The sequence below is a fragment of the Hippopotamus amphibius genome, chromosome 10 (genome assembly GCF_030028045.1).
Source record: "Hippopotamus amphibius kiboko isolate mHipAmp2 chromosome 10, mHipAmp2.hap2, whole genome shotgun sequence".
Taxonomy (NCBI): domain Eukaryota; kingdom Metazoa; phylum Chordata; class Mammalia; order Artiodactyla; family Hippopotamidae; genus Hippopotamus; species Hippopotamus amphibius.
Window position 1 is genome coordinate 55,928,373 of NC_080195.1, and position 27,185 is coordinate 55,955,557.

Consider the following 27,185-nt stretch of genomic DNA (forward strand, 5'->3'; position numbering starts at 1 on the left):
CTAAAGATGCCACCAGAAAACTACTTGAGCTAATCAATGAATTTGGTAAAGTTGCAGGATACAAAATTAACACACAGAAATCTCTTGCATTTCTATATACCAACAATGAAAGATCAGAAAGAGGAATTAAGGAAACAATCCCATTCACCATTGCAACAAAAGGAATAAAATACCTAGAAATAAACCTAACCAAGGAGGTAAAAGACCTGTACTCAGAAAACTATAAGACACTAACAAAAGAAATCAAAGAAGACACAAACAGATGGAGGGACATACCATGTTCTTGGATTGGAAGAATCAACGTTGTGAAAATGACTATACTACCGAAAGCAATTTACAGATTCAATGCAATCCCGATCAAATTACCAATGCATTTTTCACAGAACTAGAACAAGAAATTTTACGATTTGTATGGAAATGCAAAAGACCCCAAATAGCCAAAGCAATCTTGAGAAGGAAAGATGGAGTTGGTGGAATCAGGCTTCCTGACTTCAGGCTATACTACAAGGCTACAGTAATCAAGACAGTATGGTACTGGCACAAAAACAGAAATACAGATCAATGGAACAGGATAGAAAGCCCAGAGATAAACTATGGTCAACTAATCTATGACAAAGGAGGCAAGGATATACAATGGAGAAAAGGCAGCCTCTTCAATAAGTGGTGCTGGGAAAACTGGACAGCTACGTGTAAAAGAATGAAATTAGAACACTTCCTAACACCATACACAAAAATAGACTCAAAATGGATAAAAGACCTAAATGTAAGGCCAGACACTATAAAACTCCTGGAGGAAAACATAGGAAGAACACTCTTTGACATAAATAACAGCAAGATCTTTTTTAATCCACCCCCTAGAGTAATGGAAATAAAAACAAAAATAAATAAGTGGGACCTAATGAAACTACAAAGCTTCTGCACAGCAAAGGAAACTATAAACAAGATGAAAAGACAACCCTCAGAATGGGAAAAAATATTTGCAGATGAATAAACAGACAAAGGATTAATCTCCAAAATATATAAACAGTTCATCCAGCTCAATATCAAAAAAATAAACAACCCAATCAAAAAATGGGCAGAAGACCTAAATAGGCATTTCTCCAAAGAAGACATACGGATGGCCAAGAAGCACATGAAAAGCTGCTCAACATCACTAATGATTAGAGAAATGCAAATCAAAACTACAATGAGGTATCACCTCACACTGGTTAGAATGGGCATCATCAGAAAATCTACACACAGTAAATGCTGGAGAGGGTGTGGAGAAAAAGGAATGCTCTTGCATTGCTGGTGGGAATGTAAATTGATACAGCCACTATGGAGAACAGTATGGAGGTTCTTTGCAAAACTAAAAATAGAACTATCATATGACTCAGCAATCCCACTATTGGGCATATACCCAGAGAACACCATAATTCAAAAAGACACATGCACTCCAATGTTCATTGCAGCACTATTTACAATAGCCAGGACATGGAAGCAACCTAAATGTCCATCAACAGATGAATGGATAAAGAAGATGTGGTACATACACACAATGGAATATTACTCAGCTATAAAAAGCAATGAAACTGGGACATTTTTAGAGACATGGATAGACCTAGAGACTGTCATACAGAGTGAAGTGAGTCAGAAAGAGAAAAACAAATATTGTATATTAACACATATATGTGGACTATAGAAAAATGGTACAAATCAACCGGTATGCAAGGTATAAGTAGAGACACAGATGTAGAGAACAAATATATGGACACCAAAGGGGAAAGCAGGGAGGGTTGGGGGGGGGAACGAATTGGGAGACTGGGATACCAAATTGTACACTCTAAATATATGCAGTTTATTGTAAAAAATAAACAAATAAAAAGTTAAAAAAAAAAAAAAGATTGGACTAGTAAAAAAAAAAAAAAAAACCACCTAGCATGACCTCAAAGGAACCCAAAGACTTTTTGTGTGTTTTATATCTATTCCAAGACTGACTTATTTATAGATGTCATAAGCCAGGACCTTTTTATCCCCATCTGCAACTAATTTCACACCAAGACTTAGATATTTGTGAGAATGATTTTCTGTCTCAGTGTTACCTCCAACATTCAGACACACTAAGCCAGAGTGTATTCAGTGTGGTATTGAACTGTGACCCCTGCCCCCCCACCCCACCCCCCGCCACTTTCCCTAACAGTGTCCTCTTCTTCCAGTCCAATCCTCCCAGTTCCTCAGAACCTCTTCCCTCAGCTACCTATCCTGATTGCCTGCAGGCTGACAAGTCCCTTAGGTGTTCACTGAGAATTAAGACATTAGCTGATAAAAGGTATAACCACTAGCATTAATATTTACATTGTAAAAGGAGTCTTAATGGGAAAATAATTAAGCTTTAAAGTTTGATATTTTTGAGGCAATTTATCCTGCCTGGCAACCTGTCAGATCTCACCATACAGGCAGCCCCTGCTTTGCCTCACCTTATCTGCCTACATGTCATGCTGGCCACGTGTAATTTTAGTGTAAATGCTACAACCAGTCTACAAGAGTGTGGGGTAGAATAGCTCAGACGCCCATGTAACATGATCCAAAGAAATTAAATCTCTCATCTGTTTATAAATTAATTTACTCTTAAAGATCTTCTACTCCTTGAGGTCAACAGCCATCCGTCAGTCATGCTTCAAGTTCACGGATAGCTTATCCACTGATCAAAGGTGCCTTTGTAAAAAAAATTCATGCATAACGGAGGTAGGAAAGGCAGTTTGCGTTTTCTTATCCAACTTTGCATGTAAATCACCTGTTCTTGGTGATTTTTACAATATGAAAATCTAGCAATCATGCCAGGCGAAACAAGTGAACTGCAGGAGAGAGAGGGGAAAGTAAAGGGACAGCAGACAATTGGGGACTGGGAACCAGGCTTTGTTTAGAGTTCCGGGCAGCCCAGAGTAGTCAGCATTGGCTTTTATGGGAACCTAGTATCTAGTACTGGTAGGCAAATGGAAGTTAGTCCCAAGAAAGGAACTGAGACTTTTAAAATATGATCTAATGGTTAAAAACACGAAGGTCACACAGAAATCTTGGCTGTACCATTTGCTATCTGTGTGATGTTGGGTAAGTTTCTTAACTTTGCTAAACTTAAGTAGCTTCATTTGTAAAGAGAAAAGAATACGTCTACATAGATAGATGAATTAGTTATGTAAGGAGCCTGAGTGTCACAAAGTGGTACTAACAAAAAGAGGAATTGTTAGCTCAGTGATGGGACTTGAGTGTCAAGTTCAATGCAGAACATTGATTCTTCTCTTGATAATTTAACTTTTCCCCTTAATTTCCCCTGACCTAGAAACTGGATTGATCCCCAATCCCAGGCGAAGATTAAACCTGTCAGCTGCAGGTAATTGAAGTCCCTTGAGAGAAGAAAAAGGCAGTGCCTCTGTATGTCAGACTACTAAGATCAGCTGCATGGGTACCAAATGTAGGTATGCCCAAGCATCACCTAGCGAGCTTTATAAACACATGGATTCCTGGGCCTCACCCCAAGCCATTCTGACTCATTAAGCCTGTGGAAGGGCCCACTGATCTGCCTGTTATAAGCTCCCACTGTGGTCTTTACATAGGTGGTCTTTGGATCACACTTTGAGAGGCACTGGGATAGATGCTGGCAGGAATCTGAGATAAGGTGATCACTAAGCCTGGCACAATATTTGCATAATTTTTCTAAAGTGAAAACAAAAGGGAAGAAACACTGATTCACAAAGCTATTTTTTTAATTTCAAAAATAGCAGCAAGAGTTTAAAAATTCATCTGAGGAGACATGATCTTCTGCAAAGATCTGATGTACAAAGGCCATTTGTAAAGGGTATTGAGTAATGTATTTGACAGCATATTTGACTGAAGTTTATGAAATACACAGAAAATGTGTTCGTAATGGTAATTTTTAATAGTCTTCATAGAGCAGTCTGTGGTGTCATGTCAGTGAAGCCATTTCTAGGAAATAATTATGGTCCAAGTTGCCTGCTTTCTAAATATGGGATCCTTGGGTAGACTCCAGAGACTCTTACGTAAATGGACAATAGTGTACTGAGTAGAGAGGCTGTCTCAGTCAGTTCAGACTGCTATAACAAAGCATCCTAGACTGGGTGGTTTAAACAACAAATATTTATTTCTCACAGTTCTTATGGCTGAGAAGTCCAAGATCAAGGTGCCAGTGGGTTCAGTATTTGATGAGAACCCACTTCTTTGTAAATAGATAGCAGCCTCCTTCCTATGTCCCCACGTGGCAGAAGGGGCGAGAGAGCTCTCTGAGGTCTCTTTTGTAAGGGCACGACTCCCATTCATGAGAACTCGACCCTTACGACCTAAGCACCTCCTAAAGGACCCTCATCCTAATACCATCACATTGAGGGTAGGATTTCAGCATATGAATTTTGGGAGGATACATTCAGTCCCTAACAATATGCCTTGCAATTATCAAGTGTCTTCAACAAGCGTTTGACAGGGCCTAGATTGAAATCCATTAGCAGCTGAATCTCTGTACATACAGTTATTTTGTGTGGTTGCAGTGAGATCCTTGTAAGGTAAGAGGGAGGAAAACCTTCTAAGCAGACTGATCAGCTTCCTAGAGTGAGACCAAATGGCTTCAGCACAGGGCTGGGAAGTTGTCTGATATAAACAAATGATTGAGTGCATTTATGTGCTTGGTTGAGATACAAAGTTCTGTGCTATATACTATGGGAAAAAAATACTGAGCCTAGTATTTTTGTGTGACAGGTATTAGTTAGTACCTGCTCTCTCCATCCATAAAATGTCTCTATATAGATCCTATAAATTGTATACTTTTAAGGAAGTAATTTTGTGGTTCTCGCCTGTTAGGCCCTGGGGGGCCTCAGCCACTAGTGAATTTAGAAGTTTCCAGGGAGAAAAAAAGATAAGCTTAGAAGCTAAATTTTGCTTGGGCTGAAGGAATATAAAAGAAGAAATACACTAGAACGAAGGATGGGTTCTTTCTACCCACATCTCAGACCGCCTCCACTTTTCTGGAAGACTCGTAGATCATATCATTACAGAAAATCAGGTTGGGATTGCTCCCAGAATACGCAGGTCCGAAGGCGCGGATAGCAGCAGGGCACAGAGATTTCTGGGTGGCGGTGCTGCATCAAGGCTAGGAAGCTCTTAATCAGTGATAGAAAGAAGGATTCAAAAGCCTCCAGCCATGGAAGAACGGTATTACTGACACCTAGATGATGGGTCAAGTTCATAGTCTAGCCCTACGTTAGCCCCAGCTGGGGACTGGAGTGCAATCGGAGTGCCAGCAACAAAGACCAAAGAGCAATCCGGGAAACTAGTACACAGGGTGGAGAACAGGAAGAGAAAAGGTACCCTACTGACTATGCATACAGGTGCCTGCCGCCTTCACGGTCAGCACGGAAGTCCACACCCCTCCCGATAGTGGGCAAAGAGCTTGTAATGATGGGCCAGGCTCGAGTCTCACTGCTTCAGGGCAGAGTGGGCCTGCAGGTCACAATTCTTTAATAGACACAGTGCAGGAGTTAGAATGAAATGGACAATACCCACGCACAGTCGTTAAACCTCCTTATTGCCAAGCTAATTAGAGAATTCCTCAGGTTTTATGTGATATCAACTTTCTTGCTACCATTCCTCCTGTCATTTGGTATTGGTGTCTTATTTTCCTATTAATTCTTCTTTCTTTATGTCAGAAATAGAAAAATCTCAGAGATTTTCTTTTTCATTATGAGAAACCTGCCCTGAGGACACAGCCACAAGGGTGGGTGTGTCTTTCCCCTGTACTGAAATTATTAAATCCAATTCCATTTTTAAGAAACTTTTAATATAAAAGTAATATATGATCTATGTCAAAAATCCAAGCAGTGTAGGAGGGCGTAAAATGAAGAGAAATTCCCTGACCCCACACTTCTGGCTCTCCCGATTCCATAATCCAGAAGTCAGACTGCTACTAATATTGTGCAGACATTGTGTGTTTATAAGCAAATGTGTTAAAAAGCATATATGTGAATGTATGCATTTATATATGTACATAACAGCACAAAGCAGATATACTATACATAGTATTTTATAATCAATATATCTTTTTTATGACTGGATAGCACTACATTATGTGAATGAAATTTTCTTAAGTGAATACATGTATATGAAAAACATGACACATAGTAAACACATAATAAATACTAGATATAACACTGTGAAATATTTTGTGATAATCTTTTCCTGGCTTTTACTGTGTAATTTTACAACTATACAGCATTCACGGAAAAGAATAGGTTAGTTTTGCGTGTCTGTAACTTTCATAGGAGAGGATTTATACTGTATTGATTGTTTTATTTATTTCACACAATATTATATTTGGGAGACTGCCCATGTTGCCACATAGAGCTGTCATGTTTTCTCTGCTCTCTGGTATTGTGATATGAATATGCCACAATCTATTTACCCTCCACACCCTGTGGGTGCTCCCAGTGCTGCTGTCAACATCTCTGCACATAGTGATGGAATTGCTGGATCACATGCACATCCTCAGCTTTAGTAGATATTGTCAAACTGTCTCCCAAAATACTCAGTTCAGCCTACTGACTTTGAAAATTCAACTTTTTAAGTTTGGCCCTTTTATGTCATATGTTATAATGACATTTTTCATCCTACTATTTACGTGATATTAACTTTGTTGATGAAGTTTTTGTACTGTGGAAAGTTTTTTACTTTTTATAGGTAGTCAAACGAATGAATCTTTTTTTTTCTTCGTGGCTCCTGTGTTTTGTGACTTGCTTAGAAAGGTGTTCCCTTCTTCAATATTATCAAACTCTAGTCTTTTCTTTTAATACTCTTATAGTTTAATTTTTAATTTCAAATAATTTGATTTATCTGAATTTCTTTTGGTGAATAACATGAGGGCTTTTTTTTCCAAATGGGATACTCTGCTGTTTCAACACCATTCTAGCAACAGTAAGAGAAGAATAAAATTCAATAGGTAATTAAGTACTGTATTGACATACAAAACTATTTTTTTCTAAATATGACTAATACCAGTTTCATAATGGCAAAAGGGCCCTATTTGCTAGAAATAAGAAAATATAAAATATATTAGAACAAGCTGAATGCAATATTCTCAGGACTTAGGAAGAAAAGAAAACAATTGATGGATAAAGAAGACTTAAATGTGATATCTTATTCTTGCATAAAAAAGAATCAAGATTGTAAAGATATATCTTTCTAAATTAACCTATAAGTCCAATATAAACCCAAAAGAAAGATCAAATTTTTTTCGTTTGATTTAAAAAGTAATTCTAAAGTTCATGTGAAAAAATAGGTGAAACGAATCAGGAAAATTCTAATGCAATAACTATTCATATCTTTCATTAAAATGCATTAAAAACTATGGTGATTAACATAGTAGGAGACTGGCCTCGGAATAGTCAAAAGGAATCCAAAAACAGAACAGAATCAAGAAAAAAACCAAGTTGTAATTAGGAGTAGCATTTAAAATCATTGAGAAAATATGATTAGTAGTATTAACAGAAACTAGTCCAAGTATACATAATTCCTGAAGCCTTTAATCTGTTTCCCACTCATGTGAAATAAAGTCAAGGCCTTCCAAACCTGTTTAATTGTATCTATCCCTGATGAGAATGTGAGTTCCATAAGAGTTAATAATATCTTTCATCTACTTCCTCTATTTCTTGTACTTCCTTTTTAAATTATTGGCCGGCACATGCTAGCAATAGATATTTGTCAAATGACTGTATATAATTGTACTCAGAGGTCATGCTCTACTGTTCAGATCGTAATCTACTTGCACACGTATTTTTAAGTATTTAGGTCTTATTATATCAAAAATGTGTATTCTGAATTGTTACTCTTATTCAGCATTCAGTTACCCCTTCAATACCCTTAACCCCTTGATGCTTTTAATTCCTCCTTTTTGTCTACAGTTATCTTCTTCCGTTTATAAAGGCCTCAGAAAACAAATGAACGGATAAAGAAATGAAGTGTAAAAAAACAAGTAGTTTTTCATCTATATCCAATTGTTTAGAAGGAATCTCCATTTGAATGTGCTTTAAGCATTCAAATTCAACAGGTATGAAAACTCATGTGATGACCCACCTCCCCGCCACATAAAAATCTCATCCAGCCCACAAATCAGTCAAACCAAGAACTTCGGGGTCATCCCTTTCCCTCACTTGCCACTTTCATTAGAGTGGAGTGTGTGAAAGCAGTGCCCTTCCATCAGGCTAAGGCAGTCTTGTGGGCTTTCTTCATTTCAATCATTTAAACCTCTGTGGTGGCCTTTTTCTCTCCCTTTGTTTTTACTTAAAAAGAAGTGGAGGAAACGTCCTCACGCAGTGCTTTTTAAATGAAGTGACTTGTCAAGTCAGAGACTGTGGCAGTAATCTGAAAGGCAGTAAATTTAGCGACCCTCACTTGCACCGACAGCCTGTCATGCACTTGAAACATAAATAGCGGTGCAGACGAATCGCTGCTGTTTTCTTATTAAGCGTTGGCCGCCTGGCCTCGTAGCCTTCCAGGAGCTCCTGGGCCCAGCTGGGGAGAGCGACTGCTTTCCAAAGCAGGCGGGAGCTGCCCCGGTCTCTCCCACCCGGCCTCTCCAGTGTACCCCCAACGCTGCAGCGAGGACCCTCACTCCCACTGCAATCCATCTGCTCCACAGAGAGGCTGAAAAACCCCAGCCAGGACTGAGGGGTGCTGGTCCCCAGAGGGCTGCAACCCAACCTGAGTGTTGATGGGTAATTCCCCATTCATACACTTTGGTCTAAAGGAAAGAAGCCAATTGCTGGACTCCTTACCTGCTTAAACTATTTTCTCTTTCTCCCTTCCTTTCTTTCTTCTTTCTTTCTTTCTTTCTTTCTTTCTTTCTTTCTTTCTTTCTTTCTTTCTTTCTTTCTTTCTTTCTTTCTTTCTTTCTTTCTTTCTCTCTCTCTCTCTCTCTCTCTCTCTTTCTTTCTTTCTTTCTTTCTTTCTCCCTTCCTTTCTTTCTTCTTTCTTTCTTTCTTTCTTTTTAATTTTCATCTCATTCACTGGGTTTTTATTTTCTTAATTTTCAATTATTTATTTTTTTTAATTGAAATGTTATCTATATCTATCTATCTGTGTATATATATATATACACATAAACACACATATACTTTCTTTTTTACATTCTGTTCCATTATGGTTTGTTACAGGATATTGAATATAGTCCCCTGTGCTATACACTAGGACCTTGTTGTTTATCCATTCTATATATAACAGTTTGCATCTGCTAACCCCAAACTCGCAGTCTATCCCTCCCCTCTCCTCCCTCCCCCTTGGCAACCACAAGTCTGTTCTCTGTGTCTGTGAGTCTGTTAAACCATTTTCTTTTCTGGCCTACACCGATCCCTACCGCCTCCTTTTCTTTGCATTACTTGTTTATTGACTCTAAGCAAGAACAGTTCTTTAAATTGGATCGAAAGGTTCTTTCAGCAGTTAGGCTAGCTGAAGAAGTGAGGCTGAGATTTGAGGGTGAGCCCCACTAAGGTCACTGCAACATCAGGGCCCAGGATGAAAGGACAGAGGGCCAGATGGGGTCATCGCCTGCTTTGTTTTAATTACCTTTCAAAGGCTTCTCAGCAGCCACAAAATTATGCCCAGCAATCCCTCCACAGTGCAGTTGCCCTGCTGAGTTTAACACATTCACTTACAAAATGCCAATTGATTTACGTGACTCTTGAAAACAGCAACCGCTTCTCTCATCTCTCTTGATATTTAATCCTTGGCCATGGCAGGATCGCTAATGACAGGTCGCAGAAACCCCTACAGTTTTGATGACAATGGTGGAAGATCTTGGTTGTTGCTGCCTCTGACCAGCAGCTCTAATCTCTGCCTCGCCCCCTTCTTGGGAAATAGTCTAGAAAACAATCAACACCTGCAGGACTTTTTCTATCTATTCTATTCCAAAGGAGTCTTCTAAGTATTGGTTTTTTTTTTCCCCCAGTTTTACCTTTTTGCTTCTTCTTCCCCTTATCCCAGAATAATAAAAAAGAAGTAAGACAGTGATTCCTTGCTTCATGACATGATGCTACATCATACAAATGTTCTATAGTCCCTACTACAGTGGCTTGAATTACTACCAATGTATATGTTACACATTTAATCCACATTTAGCCCTAGTCTCTTAGCAGCTCCATTTCTGAGTGCCTATGAAAGGCACTCCCCAGCATATTTCAACTTGATATCAACCATGTCAAGAATGGAACTCATTATCTTCACCCCAAAATAAGCACTCTTTCCTAATTTCCCAAATAGTACCAACTGCATTCAAACCCAGGAAGTCACTAGCATTCAACCTACATGCTTTATTTAGGATACATTTCTCTATACCCAAGAAAACTCAAGTGGACCACAAGAGACCCCAGGGCCGGTGAGGGTCCAAGGAGGTGGCACACGTTCCTTTCTCCTGCCCTCACAGACATTGCCACTCACCCCCACAGAGTCTAAACTCTGCCTCAGCATTCTTCTCATGCTCCAGGTAGCCACTGCCAATTAGTCAGGGTCGATGATGACTGTTTGACAACCTTGAAGAACCATCTCCACTTTCACAGCAGTTCACAGGGCTACTTATTACAATACATGTTGGGACTCAGTGCAAAGAAACTGGCACCAAGCGTAAGTGGTGTTAATATACAAAGGACTTTAAACAAATAAAATCTCTGTGGAATTGTATACTTACATACCCTGTTTTCTCAAGAAGGGTAGGGAGGAAAGATGGAAGGAAGAAAGCTTAAAACAAATCATTTTTTGAATGTCATTTTACTCAGTACCTTATGGAAGCCAGAAGGCTCCACTGTGTCTTCATTGAGATGCAGAGATACTGAACATAGCAAATACAGAATCTTCACACCACCCCTCACACCCTAGCCTGTGTCCTGCTGTCATATCACACTGCTCATTTCCCCTGCATGGAGAACTCTATTTCAGGCAGAATAACCAGATTGCCACACCCTTTTACAATTTGCTGGCGCTGATTCTCTTCACTTGTGTTTTTCAACTTCCTGAAAATTCACTTCTCCCAGTAAGTCTTTCCTAATATAAGTGCATTTGACAGTGTTCCTGTAGATCCTTTGCTGTCTGTTGGCATTCACATGTACCATGACTTTATATTGCTTTTGGAGGTTCCTCTATAAATGAGTGAGTCTGAACTTTTAAATACCAGCTTTTTTCTCATTTCTTGCTTTATTTGATTCTCTTGATAAGCAAGTCAGGTAGACAAACCTTAGAAAAGCTGAAGGCTGTCTCTTTACTTCCTTTATTTATAACTCAGCTATACTGTTTTGGAAATTCCCCAAGTGTCCCATTCTCAACCTCACTTTTATATTCAGAAGAAGGAAATGGAGCAGATTCTGAGAGCTAAGAATCCAGCTAACTAGAATCTCTAATGATAGAAATAGTCATGCCTAGTTGGGGAAATGGGCTCCAGAGGTCCACAGACCTGGTTCAAACCTCCCCTCTACCTTAATATCATTATAAACTTGGGCAGGTGCCTTAAAGGTCCTCTCTAAACCTGGATTCCTCATCTTAATGGTACTGTGAGTTAAATAAGATAATGTCTGAGCTACTTAGCAAAGCACCTAGTGTGTGTTTATGAAGTGGTAGCTCCTTCCACAGTCCCTCTGCGATATTTCTTGAGCACTCCAGCATCCGGCATCGTGCTGTGCACTAGGAGTACAATGATGAGCAAAACCAGATGTGGTCCCTGCAATGGAAGATTCACTGTCATCAGTACGGTTCCCCATCAGAGAACTAAACATGGGGGATCTTGATTCCAAGCCTAGCATTTAGAAGAGCAGAACAGTTTCTGAAAACGGACCCCAAGTAGGGGATAATGGTTAAGTATGTGCACAATACCGAAATGCCATGGCCCAGGACTGAAAAGGATGCGTGGATGGCAGCTTCCGGGTGGATGCTGAGCTCAAACTATGTCCACTAGCTGATTTTTTGTATGTGAAAGCAAAAACATAAACTGGAATAAATTGGATCTCTCTGGATGCCAGGAAAAATAATGCCAGGGCGTTCTTCTTTGTTTGGCCCATGTTCATTCATAGAGCCAAAGCCAGTTGTGAATCTTTCCCGGGATTGTGCTTGCCTCTGATTTCTGGGTACTGGCCACACCCTCTGGGGCTACATGGGGCCAGTTTGCATAATCCACACCCTGCTGTGTCTTACTCTTCAAATAGGGAACATTTCTACAGCAGAGTAACCAACCCCTTCCCTTCCATGTAGGCTCAAATATCTTAATAGGCAAATGCCTCTGTCTCTAGAGAATTCTCTATTCTTTCTTTTCTATTCTTCTAACTCTACCTTATAATCATCCTCATTGTATCACTTCTCTTGGTTTTCCCCCCTCATTCTCTTCAATACATTACTCTCCCCGTGTCTCCTTATTCTCCTAAGATTGCTGCTCTGGCAGCTGTGTCCGCCGCCTACCCCTGCCTTCTTTCAATCATGGATCATTTACCACTGTTCACCCCTCCCTTGATGGGTGATGAGAGGTGGAGATGAGGAGCGGTTTCCACCTTTGGACAGAAATGTTGTCAAACACTAAAGGGTCTCTCAGGTGGGATGTGAAGCCGAGAAACAAAAACTTCAAAGGATCTCGAGAGAGACATGGCTGGAAATATAAACAGAACACCATCACAGGCATTTTTTCTAGATTTCTTGCGTTTCTTTCTCTCTTCCTTTTGTTAGCATGTCTGTATAGAACGTGCTGTGCAAAAAAAGTAGGGGAAGCAAAAACAGAAACAGGTGAGTATGTCCTTAGGATGAGAAAAAAAAAAATGAAAACATGAAATGTACTCTAAGAACAGAAACTTGTTACAGCATTTGAAGTTCGCACAGGAAACTTCAAATGGCATGATTTATTTGCCATCCTTGTTTCTTTTATTTTTAAAGGTAGAAGTTCACAGCTGGCTTTTTCTCACCCTCTTCACTCCCCTTTCCGACCACAGACGCACACAAATGCACACATACACATATATACACCCCACAGGTGCCACTTCCTTGCTTTTCATTCATCTGTATACGTGTTTGTGTTTATAGCCAATGTGTTTACAGTCACTTACTTAAAAAATATTAGTTTAGGTGAGTAAAGGGAATGTCAACCCCATTGAAAATCCATCTTCCCTTCTGTAAAAGAATGATCTACAGAGATGTTATACTTATAAAACTCTTCACAGAATAGTGGGGAAAAAATGCTTCATCCATTTCCTAACAAACATATAAAAATCCATGGAATTCTATTTTAAAGTCATAAAACACTCGAATGTAACAAATCTTCTAAATTTTATTTCCTGTATCTCAGATAAAGGAAAACAAAGACAGGTATCATAATGATTATTAGGGTAGCAGTGTTTTTTTTTTTTTAATTCCAAATAGGGTATTGAATGTCATACCTTGGAGAATTTTCAAGAATAGGCTTGCTGTGTTTAGTGAGCAAATATTTGGGAGTTAGTGAATTTACATGCTGTTTCCTAAAAGTCTGAGTGGATGGCTATATGTAAATAAATAGCTGTTTGTATATATGCATGCGGTGGGAGGGGTGGGGGGGAGGGGAGAAAGAGAGAGGAAGAAGGAGAGAATGGGAGAAAGAGAGAGAGAAACACCAAGGAAATGTATTTAATTCCAAATGGCTGCTTCCAAATGCCTGGTTGACCTTGGAAATCTAAGTAAATCAACATTTGGAATGTGAATGCTACAGGTTTCACCAAATCACAGTCCGCCGAAGGCACTGTCCTCAGAAGGTGGCACCTGGCATATTTTAATTGGCGTTATTCCTGGCTGATTTGCCTTTACATCAGGGAACACAGAAAAGAACACTTTCTTCTTGCCATTAGCTCGAGGCCCTCCTTTCCGACTTATGAAGAAATATTAAAAGAACTAATATGTACAACTTGAGTAAACAGTGGCTAAGAGGCAATATGCTAATTATGTGAAGAGTTTGAAAGGTACATACACTGAGGAGGATGAGAAGTTATTTAGCCTGGTATCTGCATATTGCCAGGAGACACAGAAGCGCAGTAAGCAAAAGGAGATTTAAACTAAACACCAGATCCCAGAATAAATATAACACTCGGAGACGTGAGCAAGCTTGTGGAAATAGGTTGAGATGTATAAAATACCAAAATATTGCAATCTGCATTTCAAGTAAACATTTATACAAGGGCAGAAAATAATAGATAGGAACAAGAGAAGGGCCCACATGTTAGCCATATGGCTTTATTCCAGCAGAGAATTTACCAGCAGGTTGAGTTTCAGACCCTGGCCTAAGAGTCTTCTCTTGAGAGAGTATAGGGAGATGGTGACAGGACACCTGGGTTGAGAACAGCTAGTCAGAGGGATCTGAAAGAATGGGAGAAAAGGTGCCCTGATGGGGACTGACACACAGGGGCCAAGGCAGAGGAGCAAGAAGGTCTGAGTGCATCTTAAAATTCTGTGATGCAAGATTAACGTGGTGTATTCCATACCTTGAAACAAGAAACTGCAGTTGGTCAGATGAAAGGAATGGCACTGTACCCATTTCCACCTGGGGCTCTACTGGTGTCTGTGCAGGTTTTCCTGAAATAATAGATCCGCATAGCAGATACATCCTCAGGACACAGCCAGAGATGCACCATTCAGCATTTCCACAGCAGAGTACTCAGCACACCCATCCTTCCCCAGTTAAAGGGCAATTTTTTAGGATCATTAAAAGGGAGTAGATTTATGCCCCAGCTTCTGTTACAGAAAGAACAGAAGGTACAGAAAGTACCTTTCAATATTTGGTTCTCTTAAGCTAGACAATGTGTTGAATCTGACTCTAGTTTCTGCTTGCGGTTCTTAATTCAATTCAGCTAACTCAACAAACATTTATTCAGTAACTCATCTGTGCCAAACCTTGTGCTGTGCATGGGGATATTGCAAGACACTGTCCTCAAGGAATTTACAATCTGGTTCTCTGACTTTTTATCAACAACAAAAAAATCCATTTCCTCTCGAATCACTGTGGATTAATGAGAAATGCTCAAGTGAACTAGGAGAGATAATGTGTTGTGAGTTAAGTCGCCCGTGGGTGCAAGAAAAATAGACTAGCAAGAAGTGCTAGGGTAAGTTTCAAACGAAGGGTCCACGAGATAAAGGAAGGATGACAAGGGCCCAGAGACGTTGTTTAATATTTTAAATTTTTGTCAAGATGGTGGATGAGGGAAGACCATCTAGTTCCTCTTACCTATCTTCAGGTTGCATTTTGAGACTCCCCTGTTCTAGTGAACCACCTGTGCACATTGTGTGCCAGAGACAGAGGTGGCCGTCAGAGTGCAAGAGAGTTGGCATGGGAGAAACAAAGATGACCTTTCTGCCCTATGGGTGGGGTATTTAATGGAAACCACCCCCCTTCATCCCCAGGTAGTATTGGGGGAAATTCTTCCTAGAGATATGGAACTGAACTTCCATCCCATGAAGATTTGTTTTATTATCTGCTTATCAGGGAAAAAGGAGAGGATGAATATCTACATTGGTATTTATGTAAGAATCCCAGGTCCCAAGCCCAATAAATATTCTTTTATTTTCTCTAGTTCATCTTAATGTTTACTCTCACAGGTGCCATCTTCCCAAATGGGTAGGGCCTTGGTAGTTGCTAAAAATCATCTTTCCCATGCCTGGAACAGGTTTATACCTTTCAGAAATGCAAAGTGCAAGGTAGGGATCCATTACTCAGCATTTCTAGGTATTTTATGGGAAGTGAAAAGAATTCAATGTTTTTAGCCATCTCTGAGAAGACTATCCTCCTTCTCCCTTTCTTCTACTAACAACTCTGTACCAACCTAGGAGTAAAGTTGTTGGATGCAGGAGCAGGGCAGGCAGAAATCCTAAACCATTCTGACCTCATCTTTAACTCTTTTTTCATTATAATCCACCATTATTCTCAAAATCAATAATGCTGTCTTACTATAAATCCCACCTTTGCCCTTCAGGTATTTAATGAGCTTTCTCCTATTCTGGCCTGCAGTTGTCAGTGTTGCCATTTGTCTTCAGGGTATTTATATTTAGCTAGAAGGTTCTTAGCATCACTTTGCTGGCATGACTCTCAGTTCATACTTGCAAGTATGCTAGAAAGATCTTTTTTTCTCCTCCAAGCCCAAGTGCTTCCCAGCTAACCCAGTAACTATTACCCTTTCTAAGATTTCTGTTTTCTTTCCTACCACATTCTACTTCTGTGGCATGAGAAGTCATGTCTGACTACTTTCATGAGCGCGGAGAATAAAAAAGGTGAAAACACAGGCAGGAAAAACAAGTGGCCTTTTATAAATAATATGCAGCTATACACTTACAGACTAATTCTAAAAAGTTTTCAGTAGAAGCATGTGCTAGATAATGTGCAAGGCTCCAAACCAAATAATTATAATCACTGCCTTTTTGTTGTTGGGATTACAAAGTTTCCTCCAAACTAGTGATACTGACAATTAACAGAAGACTTGAAGCTTGGAGTATTTTTATAGAATGCTATCAAAGAGGCCCTAGGTTCTATTGGGAGCCTAGTTAATGGGCTTAGCTGACATATTTAGACAGTGAAGTTGTTTCTGTGCTGGCTGGCTGTTATGTTGATTTGGCCATCAGGGAATTTCCAGAAAAGGAAAACAGCTTGTGGTGTTTGAACAGAGCTATTAATTGGGACCATTTAGTGTAGGATGACCAGGAGCAAGTTTTCTTCATGGGGGCAGGACTGTATTCTCTAGCACCCTCCCCGCTGCTCTGTCCTAACACAACAGCAGTGGGGTTTGTAACTTGAGGGTGAGGGAAGTTGAATTTAGCTGATGTCTGTAGGCCTTTCTGGCCAAGCTATTCCCTGCTCGGTCCCCTTTCCTCTTCACCTTCTCTTTCCGCTTTTTCTCCACCCCCCACTCCCACCTCCATGCCTCCATTTCCTCTCTCTATTTCTCTCTCTTCATAAATAGTCTTTTAATCAGTGGAATTAAACAATCCTGCCTATTTTTTTTTTTTTATTTTTTTTGGGGGTACACCAGGTTCAATCAACTGTTTTTTTACACATATCCCCCTAATCCTGCCTATTTTGACAATTCTTTACAAAAATGGACACATCCAACTTTGTGCAATTTTCCAAAAAGGGCCTCCTGATCCCTAATCCCACTGGGTTAAGCCAATGATATTTCGCTCCCTAGTCCTCTGCTCCCATGTGACAAAACGTACCATCAGCAGCACAATCTCTTGGATCTGGTCCATGGCCTGAAAGTCTCATTGATGTTGTAGTTTAACACTGAACAAGGAAACCGTAAGTATAAGACAGGGTTTCAAACATGACTTTTGTGAACAGAATCTGGGGGAGAAGAGTGACAGTTTCTCAAAAGGAAGCCACTTGTCCTAATGCCAGCTTTGGCTGACAGAGTGCTTTGCAGCATATGGTCTAATTGATGATCCAGCACTTCAGTGGCTGCCCCTCTGAGCCCTTTACGATTTGCATGCCCCTCTCTGCAACTCCCACTTTGCTCTAAGCCTTTAACCAGTGACTGATGAGTGTGATGTATAAACACTTCAGCTTCTTGACTCTTGGTCAGGAGAGCGTGGAAGTAGGGGCTGTGCTGTCCCCAGGACTCCCTGAGGGATTGAGGCTAGTTGCCCTCTGTGGGACAAGACCTGGTGTTGCACCCCTGCTTGGCTCCTTTCTCTCCCACTCACCCACCAGTTTTTCCTGAGAGCACTTCCTCCTTAATCATTTTCACACGACTTTTTGTCTTGGGGGTCTGCTTCTATAGCCCCTGACCTCAGACAAAGAACACTGTCAAATTATTGAAAAGCCAAGTGGATTTATTGCTTCCAAAAAGCAAAAGGAGGTGATCTGCTGCATATTTTAAACTCAAAAAAAATAATGCAAACCTCTGTTTTTCAGGGAGAGAATATGAAGGAGAAGAAGAATATCTGGAGATCTTTGGCATCACCAGGGAGCAATCAGGCAAATATGAGTGCAAAGCTGCCAATGAAGTCTCCTCGGCGGACGTCAAACAAGTCAAGGTCACTGTGAACTGTGAGTATGGCAGGAGCCGGCAGGGGCCAAGTGCCCAGGGCCCACCTCCACCTCCACCTCCAGTGAGCTCTAAAGATCCTGTTAGCAAAAGAATATTGCATTTCACGCAGATGCTGCTCTAGTCAGGGATGCACATTTGTACATTGGACACATCCAAGGGCAGGACTTGGCCTTTGAATTTGATAAATCAACAGTACCAACTCTAAATATAACCCGTAATGCATTTAACAATCCACTCGTTTACTCAGATTACAGAATTAAGAAAACATCAGACAGCACTAGCATTTCAGGCAATCACTCTTCTGGTCTTTGCGGAGACGAAGGTCATACCACTTTGGAAAAAACAATTCGTTGTTGGAATTTCCAACTTAATGCGTTGTTTGTCAGAAGGGAATAATTCAAGATCATATTTTATCCTCTGCTATTGAACTAATTGGCCTTGGGGATAAATTTAAGCCACTGTGGTCCGATACCACGTGTCCCTGGTGGCTACGAGGGATACCTGATAAGTTAATACTGGTTATCTATTTGTCCCAAAGTATGGGCATTAGAAAGGAAGATTTCGCTAAGATGCATAGGTAAGTGGGCATACTTTGAACTTCTCAGATGAAAGGATCCTTAGATGTAGTTCAAAAGACAGGGGGCGGGGGCGGGTCCATGATGTGTGTCACCCAGCAAAGGAATAAAGAGAATTTGTTTACCCTGTTCAGTGAGGAGTGACTTCCCAAGTCATTCAAATTCAAGTTCCACATCACATCATTGTGGCTAGTGACAGGGATAAAGGGATGTCCTGACAGTTCTTCCCTCCTGTGTGTTTAACACATACACACACACAATACACACTCCGCACATACACACGTATGCACATATAACATACATGTACACATGCACAAAGGTGCACAGACACGCATGCATACACATCTTAACCCATGTTTGAAAATATGCTCTGAATGGTGATCAGTTACTTTCCGTTATCTTAAGCCTTCCATGCAGTTAACCTGTGCACTAGTGATTCTGTATAAAGTCCCTAGCAAGGTAGATATAATTGACTCCCTTTTACTGTTTGAAACGCTGGAACCCTAGAAGGTATAATTCCCTTTCCCGAGTGACACAGAAAGCAAAGGAAGAAAAAGGATTCAGACTCCAGCCTATTTGATTCTAAAGCCCATGCCCTCAGGAGAAAGAGGAAGAGGAGGTTTCAATTCGTAGTACCTACTATGTGCAGCACTGATTGAGGGATTTACATTGGTTATTTAATCCTCGCAGTAAACTCGTGAGATCATCTGTAGTCTGACTTTAAAATTTTGGAAACTGGGGCATAAAGAGCCAAGGAAGCTTGCTGTAGGTGACCCGGTCAACACTGGACTGCACTAACTCCTTGTGGCCTTGCTCCAGCCTGGCAGCCTTCTGAAACAGAAAGCAAAATCCCCTTCATCCAGACCTAGGAGAACCTAACAGATAGGACTGTACCATCGCATTTATGGCACTCATTTCCAAGAAGCAAGGGGATGCATTTGATGAGGTCCGGAGTGCTTTTATCCTGTCGCTGTCTGCGAATTTTTAAGTAATAGAGTTTTGAAATGCCAGTACTACTATTCTTTTCCAGTTCTGGGTGTGTTTCAAAGACACGTTAATGATCTCAATGTTATAAAATGCTTTAGGACCTTTTTTTCACATGAAAGGCCATTTCTCTGGGTGTTTATCTAAGTTTATAATTAGGTTAGTTAGCTTCTTTTATGTACACACAGCCATGCCGTCATCTTCCACCGCTTTTCTGACTTTCGGAGTTAAGATTTTATTTTCTCTTAATTGACCTTCATCTTAATTAGATTTCTGAAAGTCCAATCATAGAGTACATAGACAATATTTATGCTTCCATTGTGTGAAACATCAAAGCAGTCTGCGTTGCAGATGGTTCCCAAGATCAAAGCCAGCCGCCTGGGTCCTATTAGTATTAGCGCAATTAGTCTGACATTGCTCCTTCTTGACTGTCCCCAAAGTGTAACTTAGACCAGAAGAAAATGCTGATAATTTTCAAGAAAAGCCTTTTATAAAATGTGAGCTTTTCCTCGCCATGAGTGAACCACCGAAGAATACGGACAGAGCCTCAAGATTCTAAAAAGACATGTCATCACAAATTACATAGAAAACTATAATGAGCTTTGTCAGCCAGTCTGTCCTAACCAGCAGCACCTAGCACATGCTCAACCCTGTGAACATTGCTCAGTAAATGTTTACTGAATGGATAGGGGGAAATCTCACAGATAAGCTCTGCTCTCTTATTTCACCAAACTTTGCAAATTTATATTGGTAACAAATCAGGAAGCATATTCTAAATCAATCACATTTTACTAACACTTCATAAGTTTTGTGTATATTATATTAAGACAACAGCCATTGCACCTGTTGTCCTATTCAAACAATTCACCCTACTCAAATGTAGTTGTATTAAGTAGATGACGTCTGCAAGATTAAATTACTGAACCAGGTCTGGCTAGGAAAACTCATGCAAACTGAGAAATTTCCATTTTGTCACTTCATAGAAGCCTGCTTACTATGAAAATGTCCCATTATTTAAGCTGATTCCCTTTTCAAGACACAAGATTTGGAATTAGGTCAGGGGATCAGGATGGCTAAAATAATTAATGGCTAAACAGATTATCATAATGGAACAGACCCAGAGTACCACTAAAACAAACAAACAAACAAAAAACAGTGCTGGTAATTTTCTCCTACTAGCATCTCATTGATTCATTTACTCAGTTCCCAACAGATATTTGTTGCAGGGCATTGAGAACCTAGAGCAGTAAACAAGAGAGACAACAGTTCCTCATGTTAAGCTCACAAGCTGGATTCTACCGTCTCTCCTTTTTATTTCTCATGGATAATCCTTCTCCACAGTTGGTCTACAGCACTGTACATAGCCATTTGACATGCAAAATCTATTTTCTAAGTGGTAGGAGGTCCTGGAGTTTACAGAAGCTAAATTATTGACCTGAAATCTCTTCAACTAAATAAGCTTAGTAAAATTTTGTACAATAGGCAGGACTTCTGTTTTCTTGTATCTTACAGTATAGCTGCTAATTTCTTCCAGATTCCAGCCATAGGGACAACTGTCCTTTCATTTATAGGTTCTAGGTATAATCCCCCCATTTCAGTTCTCACGGTGCATTAAAAGTAACTATTTATGGATTTGTCTCATTCTACTGCCCAGTATCCCAAGGACAATGTCTAGTGCATAGTAAGTGTTCAATAAGTGAAGAGTTCATTTTATTTGGACTCTTCTTATACTGGACGCTCTTCCTATTCCTGGAAAAATTCTTCTCAAAAGCTGCCTGCAGCTCTCAAGCCAGCCCACCCCCACCCCATTGACCAGCTAATAGTCCTGCCTTCAGCTTTCCTACAGCTCTCTCTCCAACTAGGTTCATATTGTCAGTCTTCATTACTTTTTTTTTTTTTCCTCTTCTCATCTCCCTTTCAACTCAGGTCTTCCTCCATCCTGGTGTCCAGAGCTAACCAACCCAACATAGGTGCTGGGGGACATGGGATGCTGACATTTCTACAGTTCACCCTTACATTTGATAGCCGTTTATTTAGAGGAAGCAGAGGTTACCTACCATGGATTCCACAGTTGGGACTGGAGACATCTGTCATCTCCAGATGATATAACTGTATTTTAACTGGACTCTTTAATACTTTGATTTCAAAATCACCTAATGATAAAAGTTGAGGAAAAAACTGCTCAACATGGAACCAAACTGGTTACTTTCTCTAACTATTCATGGCTACACCTCTCCATTCTCCATGTCAACCTTTAGTTTCCTCTTGTATTTGGGGTCATATTGATAAAGACACATCCTAATGTTTATGAATCTATTATGGGATCGTCAGAGGACCTACTCAATAAGAATCCAGAGAACTGTGATTTTCCACTATAACTTTGCAATGCGAACAAGAACCATCATTTTCTGAGTACCTCCAGAGTACCAAGACTCTATTAGAGATTTTGTATGATTCACTGTAATCATCACACCAACAGTGGCCAACCAGGGAAAGAGGTGTAAGGGGCCCGGTCTGCCCCAGTAGGAGGAGTTTTTACTTTATCACTGACATTGTTTGGTATGTTTCGTTTAGAATTGCTGGTACCTGGTGATTTTTTTTGTTTGTTTTTTTGATTTTTTTAAAAAGACAACGTTTAGTTAGTTTTATTATTGTTTTTAAATTCTCTGGAAACAATAGCTTTCTTATTGCCTGTGTTCTCTGCCCCCACCCCGTTGGTCCACTATCACACACTACCCCTGGAGATAATCAAATCATCTCCATGCAGAGGACAAAAACAAAGCTCAGAGAAGGTAAGCATCGTCTGCTGCAAAGTCAAAGAACCTGCGCGTGGCAGAGCTGGGACGCTGCCCAGGTCTAACTCCAAAGCCCTCTTTCCTTCCAAGATACCATGTGGGTAATAGTGATAAAAATGATAAATGTAATCACTTCAGGTGTTAAATGTGCTCTGATGTGTGAGATTTCATTTCATCTTTACATTTCATCTTTAGGTAGGCGGGTCTTATCATCTACATTCAAAGGTGGGGGACTCCAAGAATTAATGTCACCTTCAAGAGGTGACAACCTAAGTGGCACGGGCAGACACTGAGCCCACATCTCCTGATTTCTAATGTGGATTCATATCCACTATGCCAGAGCATGTTGTGCCATTTGGGGTACATTGTAAGAGCAGAAATATGCAACACTTACCTTTTAAGCTACCAGCATGCTCCCCTAACTGGTGTTTTTCCTTATGAAGAATTTATTTATCTCTAAAGGAACTCATTTAAATGGAAAGACAGGGAGATTCAGAGCATGGGCTTCAGAACATGGGTTCAAATATAGACTCCATCAAATGCTGGTTACGTGAGTTTGCACAGTGTACTCACCCTCTGTAGATCTGTCTTCTCATTCATAACATGGGGTTAATAATCCTTACTTCCCAGGGCTACTGTTTGGATGAAAAGAATAAATAAAGCCTAGTAGAGTGCTGACACGTGGTAAATATCTATAAATTGAATCTTTTATTAAAATTTTGTTCCTTTATACTATTATTCCAAACATTAGGAAGATTAAATGAATGATATTCTGTTTGCCAGGCCACTGCCATTGTTATCCTATTCATTCTAATTGAAAGAGTCTTATTATTGGTGATATAAGAAGAAAGCCCTTATTAATATTTTCAGAACCCAGAATTTTAAAGTAATGAGTCCTCTGACAATCGTAAGCTATTGCAAAGTCATGTAAAGAATAACAATGGACCTCTATGCAGCATTTTTATTAGGCCAGATTTTAATTATAGCCATATTTTGAGCAAGGACATCTATTATTTTAACTATACTAGGCATGCCACAATATGATTTGTAATCACTTTTCTTAGCCTCACCTGTACAGAATTCATTACAAATGAATTTTGAAATGTTCATTCCAATAAGCTATGGAACAGACCACACCATTGTGTCATTTGAGAAATATTGGAAGTAATGAACTCTTCACACATTTATCTTATCTGTGACTATACCTTAGTACAAGAAACTTCCTAGATTTTCAAAGAGAGGAGCAAGTGTTTGGCGTTTGTAGTTGGCCAGTATCATCCTGTCCCAAGATCAATGCGTTTTAAAGTGTTCAGCCTTAGTTCACTGCCACCCTTCCCATGCTACTTAGCTATTAAGGTTCTGAACAAATTGAGAAATAAGTAGAGACATGCAGGAGCCCCAGTTGCCCCCCTTATTAGAGATCAAGGTAATTAGAGGTAGTAGCTTAGTGAGGCTAACCTACCTCCCCAGTCATGGCAGCCCTGGACCGGGCCAGGCCTGCCTACATGAGAGCGGGAAGGAGAGGGCCCACATAAGACATCAGTATGGAGACACAGAGAAGAACCTCTGCTCCCCGGCAGAAGCTTGGTCCCAGAAGGAAGAAAGGGAAGAGATGAAGCAAACAAACTAATTTTGCTCTTCCCTAAGTTTTCAGTTAGAAAAACCAGTCCTTGCCTCTGGGTCCCAGAGCAAGGAGGTTTACTAAATGAGCTCCCACCACATAGAAGGAACCATCCAGAGTCAGGAAGAACTGGCCCATAAAACTACACAGCTGAGACTTGTGTTCCTGGTCCCATGGTGGAGGGGCTGGAAGACTTCCACCGTGGATTATTATTTTGAGGTGACCCAACTATGAACCCCAGAGGTGGAGGTGATGGAAAATGTGGAGTCTGGTCCAGATTGGGCCTGGTTTAGCAAAGCAGTAGTCATCATTAAGGATTTGTCAGTCTTAACCATGCGCCTCCAGAAACTCACAAACATTGGTTAACATTCATTTTACAAACTGAGAAATTGAACAAACCAACTGAATCACAAGCAAGATCATCTCTCTGGCCAACATGCTACAGATTGCAGAGTCATTGGCAGTTTAAGAGCCTAGCCAAATACAGCGAAGAGGTGAAGACGGGAAACTAACATTTATTCAGTGGATGGCATCACTTAGATGCCCAAGCCGGAAACTTGGGTGTTATCTTTGGCACTCCTCCTCTTTTCCCTCACTTTTCACATCTGATCTTGTCGATTCTGAAGCTCATAGCTCTCAATCTCAAATCTGTTCATTCCCTTCCAGCCCCTTTATCACAAACCTAGTGCAGGCTATCTCTGGGTTCCTTCAGCAGTCTCCAAATGGACCTCCCTGCCTCTGGTTCCAGCATTTTATAGATGAGGAAATTGAGACAGTGTAACTCTAGACAAAGTACTGAGCTCCCTAATGATGAAGGATAGTGAAGGACATATACTGGATATGGGCTCAGGTCTATCAAACTTTAAATCCAAGTTCTTAACCTCTACTCCACGCCCCACCTCTATACAAATATCTCCCCCATCCACACCACTACCACTAATCATTGCACTAACCATTGAACTAATGTGCTCTAACAATCTATATAACCAATCATAGAATGAAAGAATTTTAAATGGAACCTTCGTGATCATTTTAAGCTAACTTCTTCTTTTAAAGGGTGAGAAAGAAAAAATCTCAAACTGGTACAGACACTTGTCCAGGCCACAGTTCTGTTAAGAGTCAAAACCAGACCTATGGTATCCTAGTTCTGATTTCTAATCCTGACTCCCAACCCATGTATTAGATAAATGAGTTACAATTTTGAAATTAGCAATTTAAGCGTTAATGGTTAAAGGAGGTATGGCTATGAAAATACACTTGGGTCCTAATGCAACCGAATGCCCATTTGTGAAGAATGGGCCGTTTTGACTAAAAAAATCGGTTTTTTGTGTTTTTTTTGGGGGGGGGGTCACACGGTGTGGCATGCAAGATCTTAGTTCCTTGACCAGGGATTGAACTCATGCCCCCTGCAGAGGAAGTGCAGAGTCGTAACCAGTGGACCTCCAGGGAAGTCCCCTAGAATTAGTATCTTTTTAAATTGAAAGGAATGCTATATAGATCATTATTGTGTGGTTTCTTCATTTTATAGATATTAAAACCAAGGCTCAGAAAGATAAAGCATGTGGTGGGAAGTCCACACATTTGTACATGGGCTGGTGGTGTTATCCAAATGTGCTCTAACTCCTCTCTGTGACAGTGATTTAAAGATGTCCAAGCTGATGTGAAAATGAAATGGGGGAGAAAATTGCAGACTAACCTGATGCTTTTGTCCATCCTTTTTAACTAAGAGGATCCAGGTCTTCTATAGGCAGAAAACTTGGAAAATAGGTTTTGAGTATGAGGATAAAACCCTGAAAAGCAGTGAGCCAAACCAGATGCTGAAGAGCAGAGATGACAATGAATTTTGTATACTAGAGTTCACTTTACTAATTGACCTAAATAAGCTTTTTCCTTTATAAAATATGAACAGGTGGTTTAGGCTTATTTCGTTCATGCACACACAGCCAAGTTGCCATTTTCTGGCAAATGACCTTTGGACAGAAGTCTTTTTCTCCTTGAGGGTCCATAACCTACACAAACACAGCGTCATCAAGCCAAGAGCTCAAGTTTACCATCGTGGCTCAGCTCTGTGGACCTGTAAACATTTGTTCCACTTTCCATGGGATTGTTTGAAAGAAGCATGGCAAATGAAAATGTGTTTCTGAGCTCATTTCAAGCCCGTTACAATTTTGTATACCCAGTCCTAAGCAGAAAGAACCAAGTGCACAATTGCCAGAGAGAACGGAAGACTGGTACCCCAGGAAGGTGTTTATGCACCATGATAGACTTCAAACTGCACCCTCATACATAAAAGCAAAATTGACCTGGGTCATAGCGGTAAGGGAACACAGAGGAGGGAAAAAAGTATAGCAATCATCTGATATTAGTTTGTTTGTTTTCCTGAATTTCTGCAACAATATCAGGCTAAGCTTGGGCTGAGAGGACTTTAATGCTCTCTTATTTTCATTAGATTTCTTACTGCCATCTCCAAAGGTAACAATAATAAAAATATAATGATGATGGTGAAAAAGAAAAATGCTCTAATTATACACTTAAAATCCCAAGTCCTTTAGTATCACCACTTAATTTATGAAAAGAAAAAAAAAACTATGCAAATACTATAACTTACGACTGGAATAACAGTTGGAGGAGGGAGAAAGATATCCTAGATTTCATTTCCATAAAACCCTGTTAAGTGTCCCGTTTAAGTAAACCAAGTCTACGGTTTCATTAATCTCTTATTTTTATTTAGTTTTCTAGTGATCCGTCCCATTCAGCAGATCACATAATTCATGTAAATGGAGCTTTAAGGCCATTCCTGTCCTACCCCTCTGTAATCAAACTGTCCTTTCTACTTCCTTCTCGCGTGGAAATTCTGGAGCACCATCCGAAGCTCATGTTAACTGTGTGTCTGTCCTTGCCACAGATCCTCCCACTATCACGGAATCCAAGAGCAACGAAGCCACCACCGGACGAAAAGCCTCTCTCAAATGTGAGGCCTCGGCAGTGCCTGCGCCTGACTTTGAGTGGTACCGGGATGACACCAGGTATGTGGCAAACCTGTTGCGTCCCCACTGCTCCGCCAGGTCTCCCCCGCTCCACAAGGGAAACCAGAAGCCCTAATGACAAAGCCAAGCCCGGCTGTAATTATGTAGACCTATCCAATTACACTCTT

At 40.3% G+C, this 27,185-nt stretch overlaps 1 protein-coding gene across 1 annotated transcript in view; it reads left to right on the top strand.

The window, feature by feature from the left end:
* LSAMP (limbic system associated membrane protein) overlaps positions 1–27,185 on the top strand; it is a 626,032-nt gene that overhangs the window by 568,055 nt on the left and 30,792 nt on the right. Inside the window, exons 4-5 of the mRNA XM_057697840.1 lie at positions 17,921–18,055; positions 26,937–27,057. Of these exons, the coding sequence (XP_057553823.1) occupies positions 17,921–18,055; positions 26,937–27,057 (256 nt within the window). The remainder of the gene's footprint in view (positions 1–17,920; positions 18,056–26,936; positions 27,058–27,185) is intronic.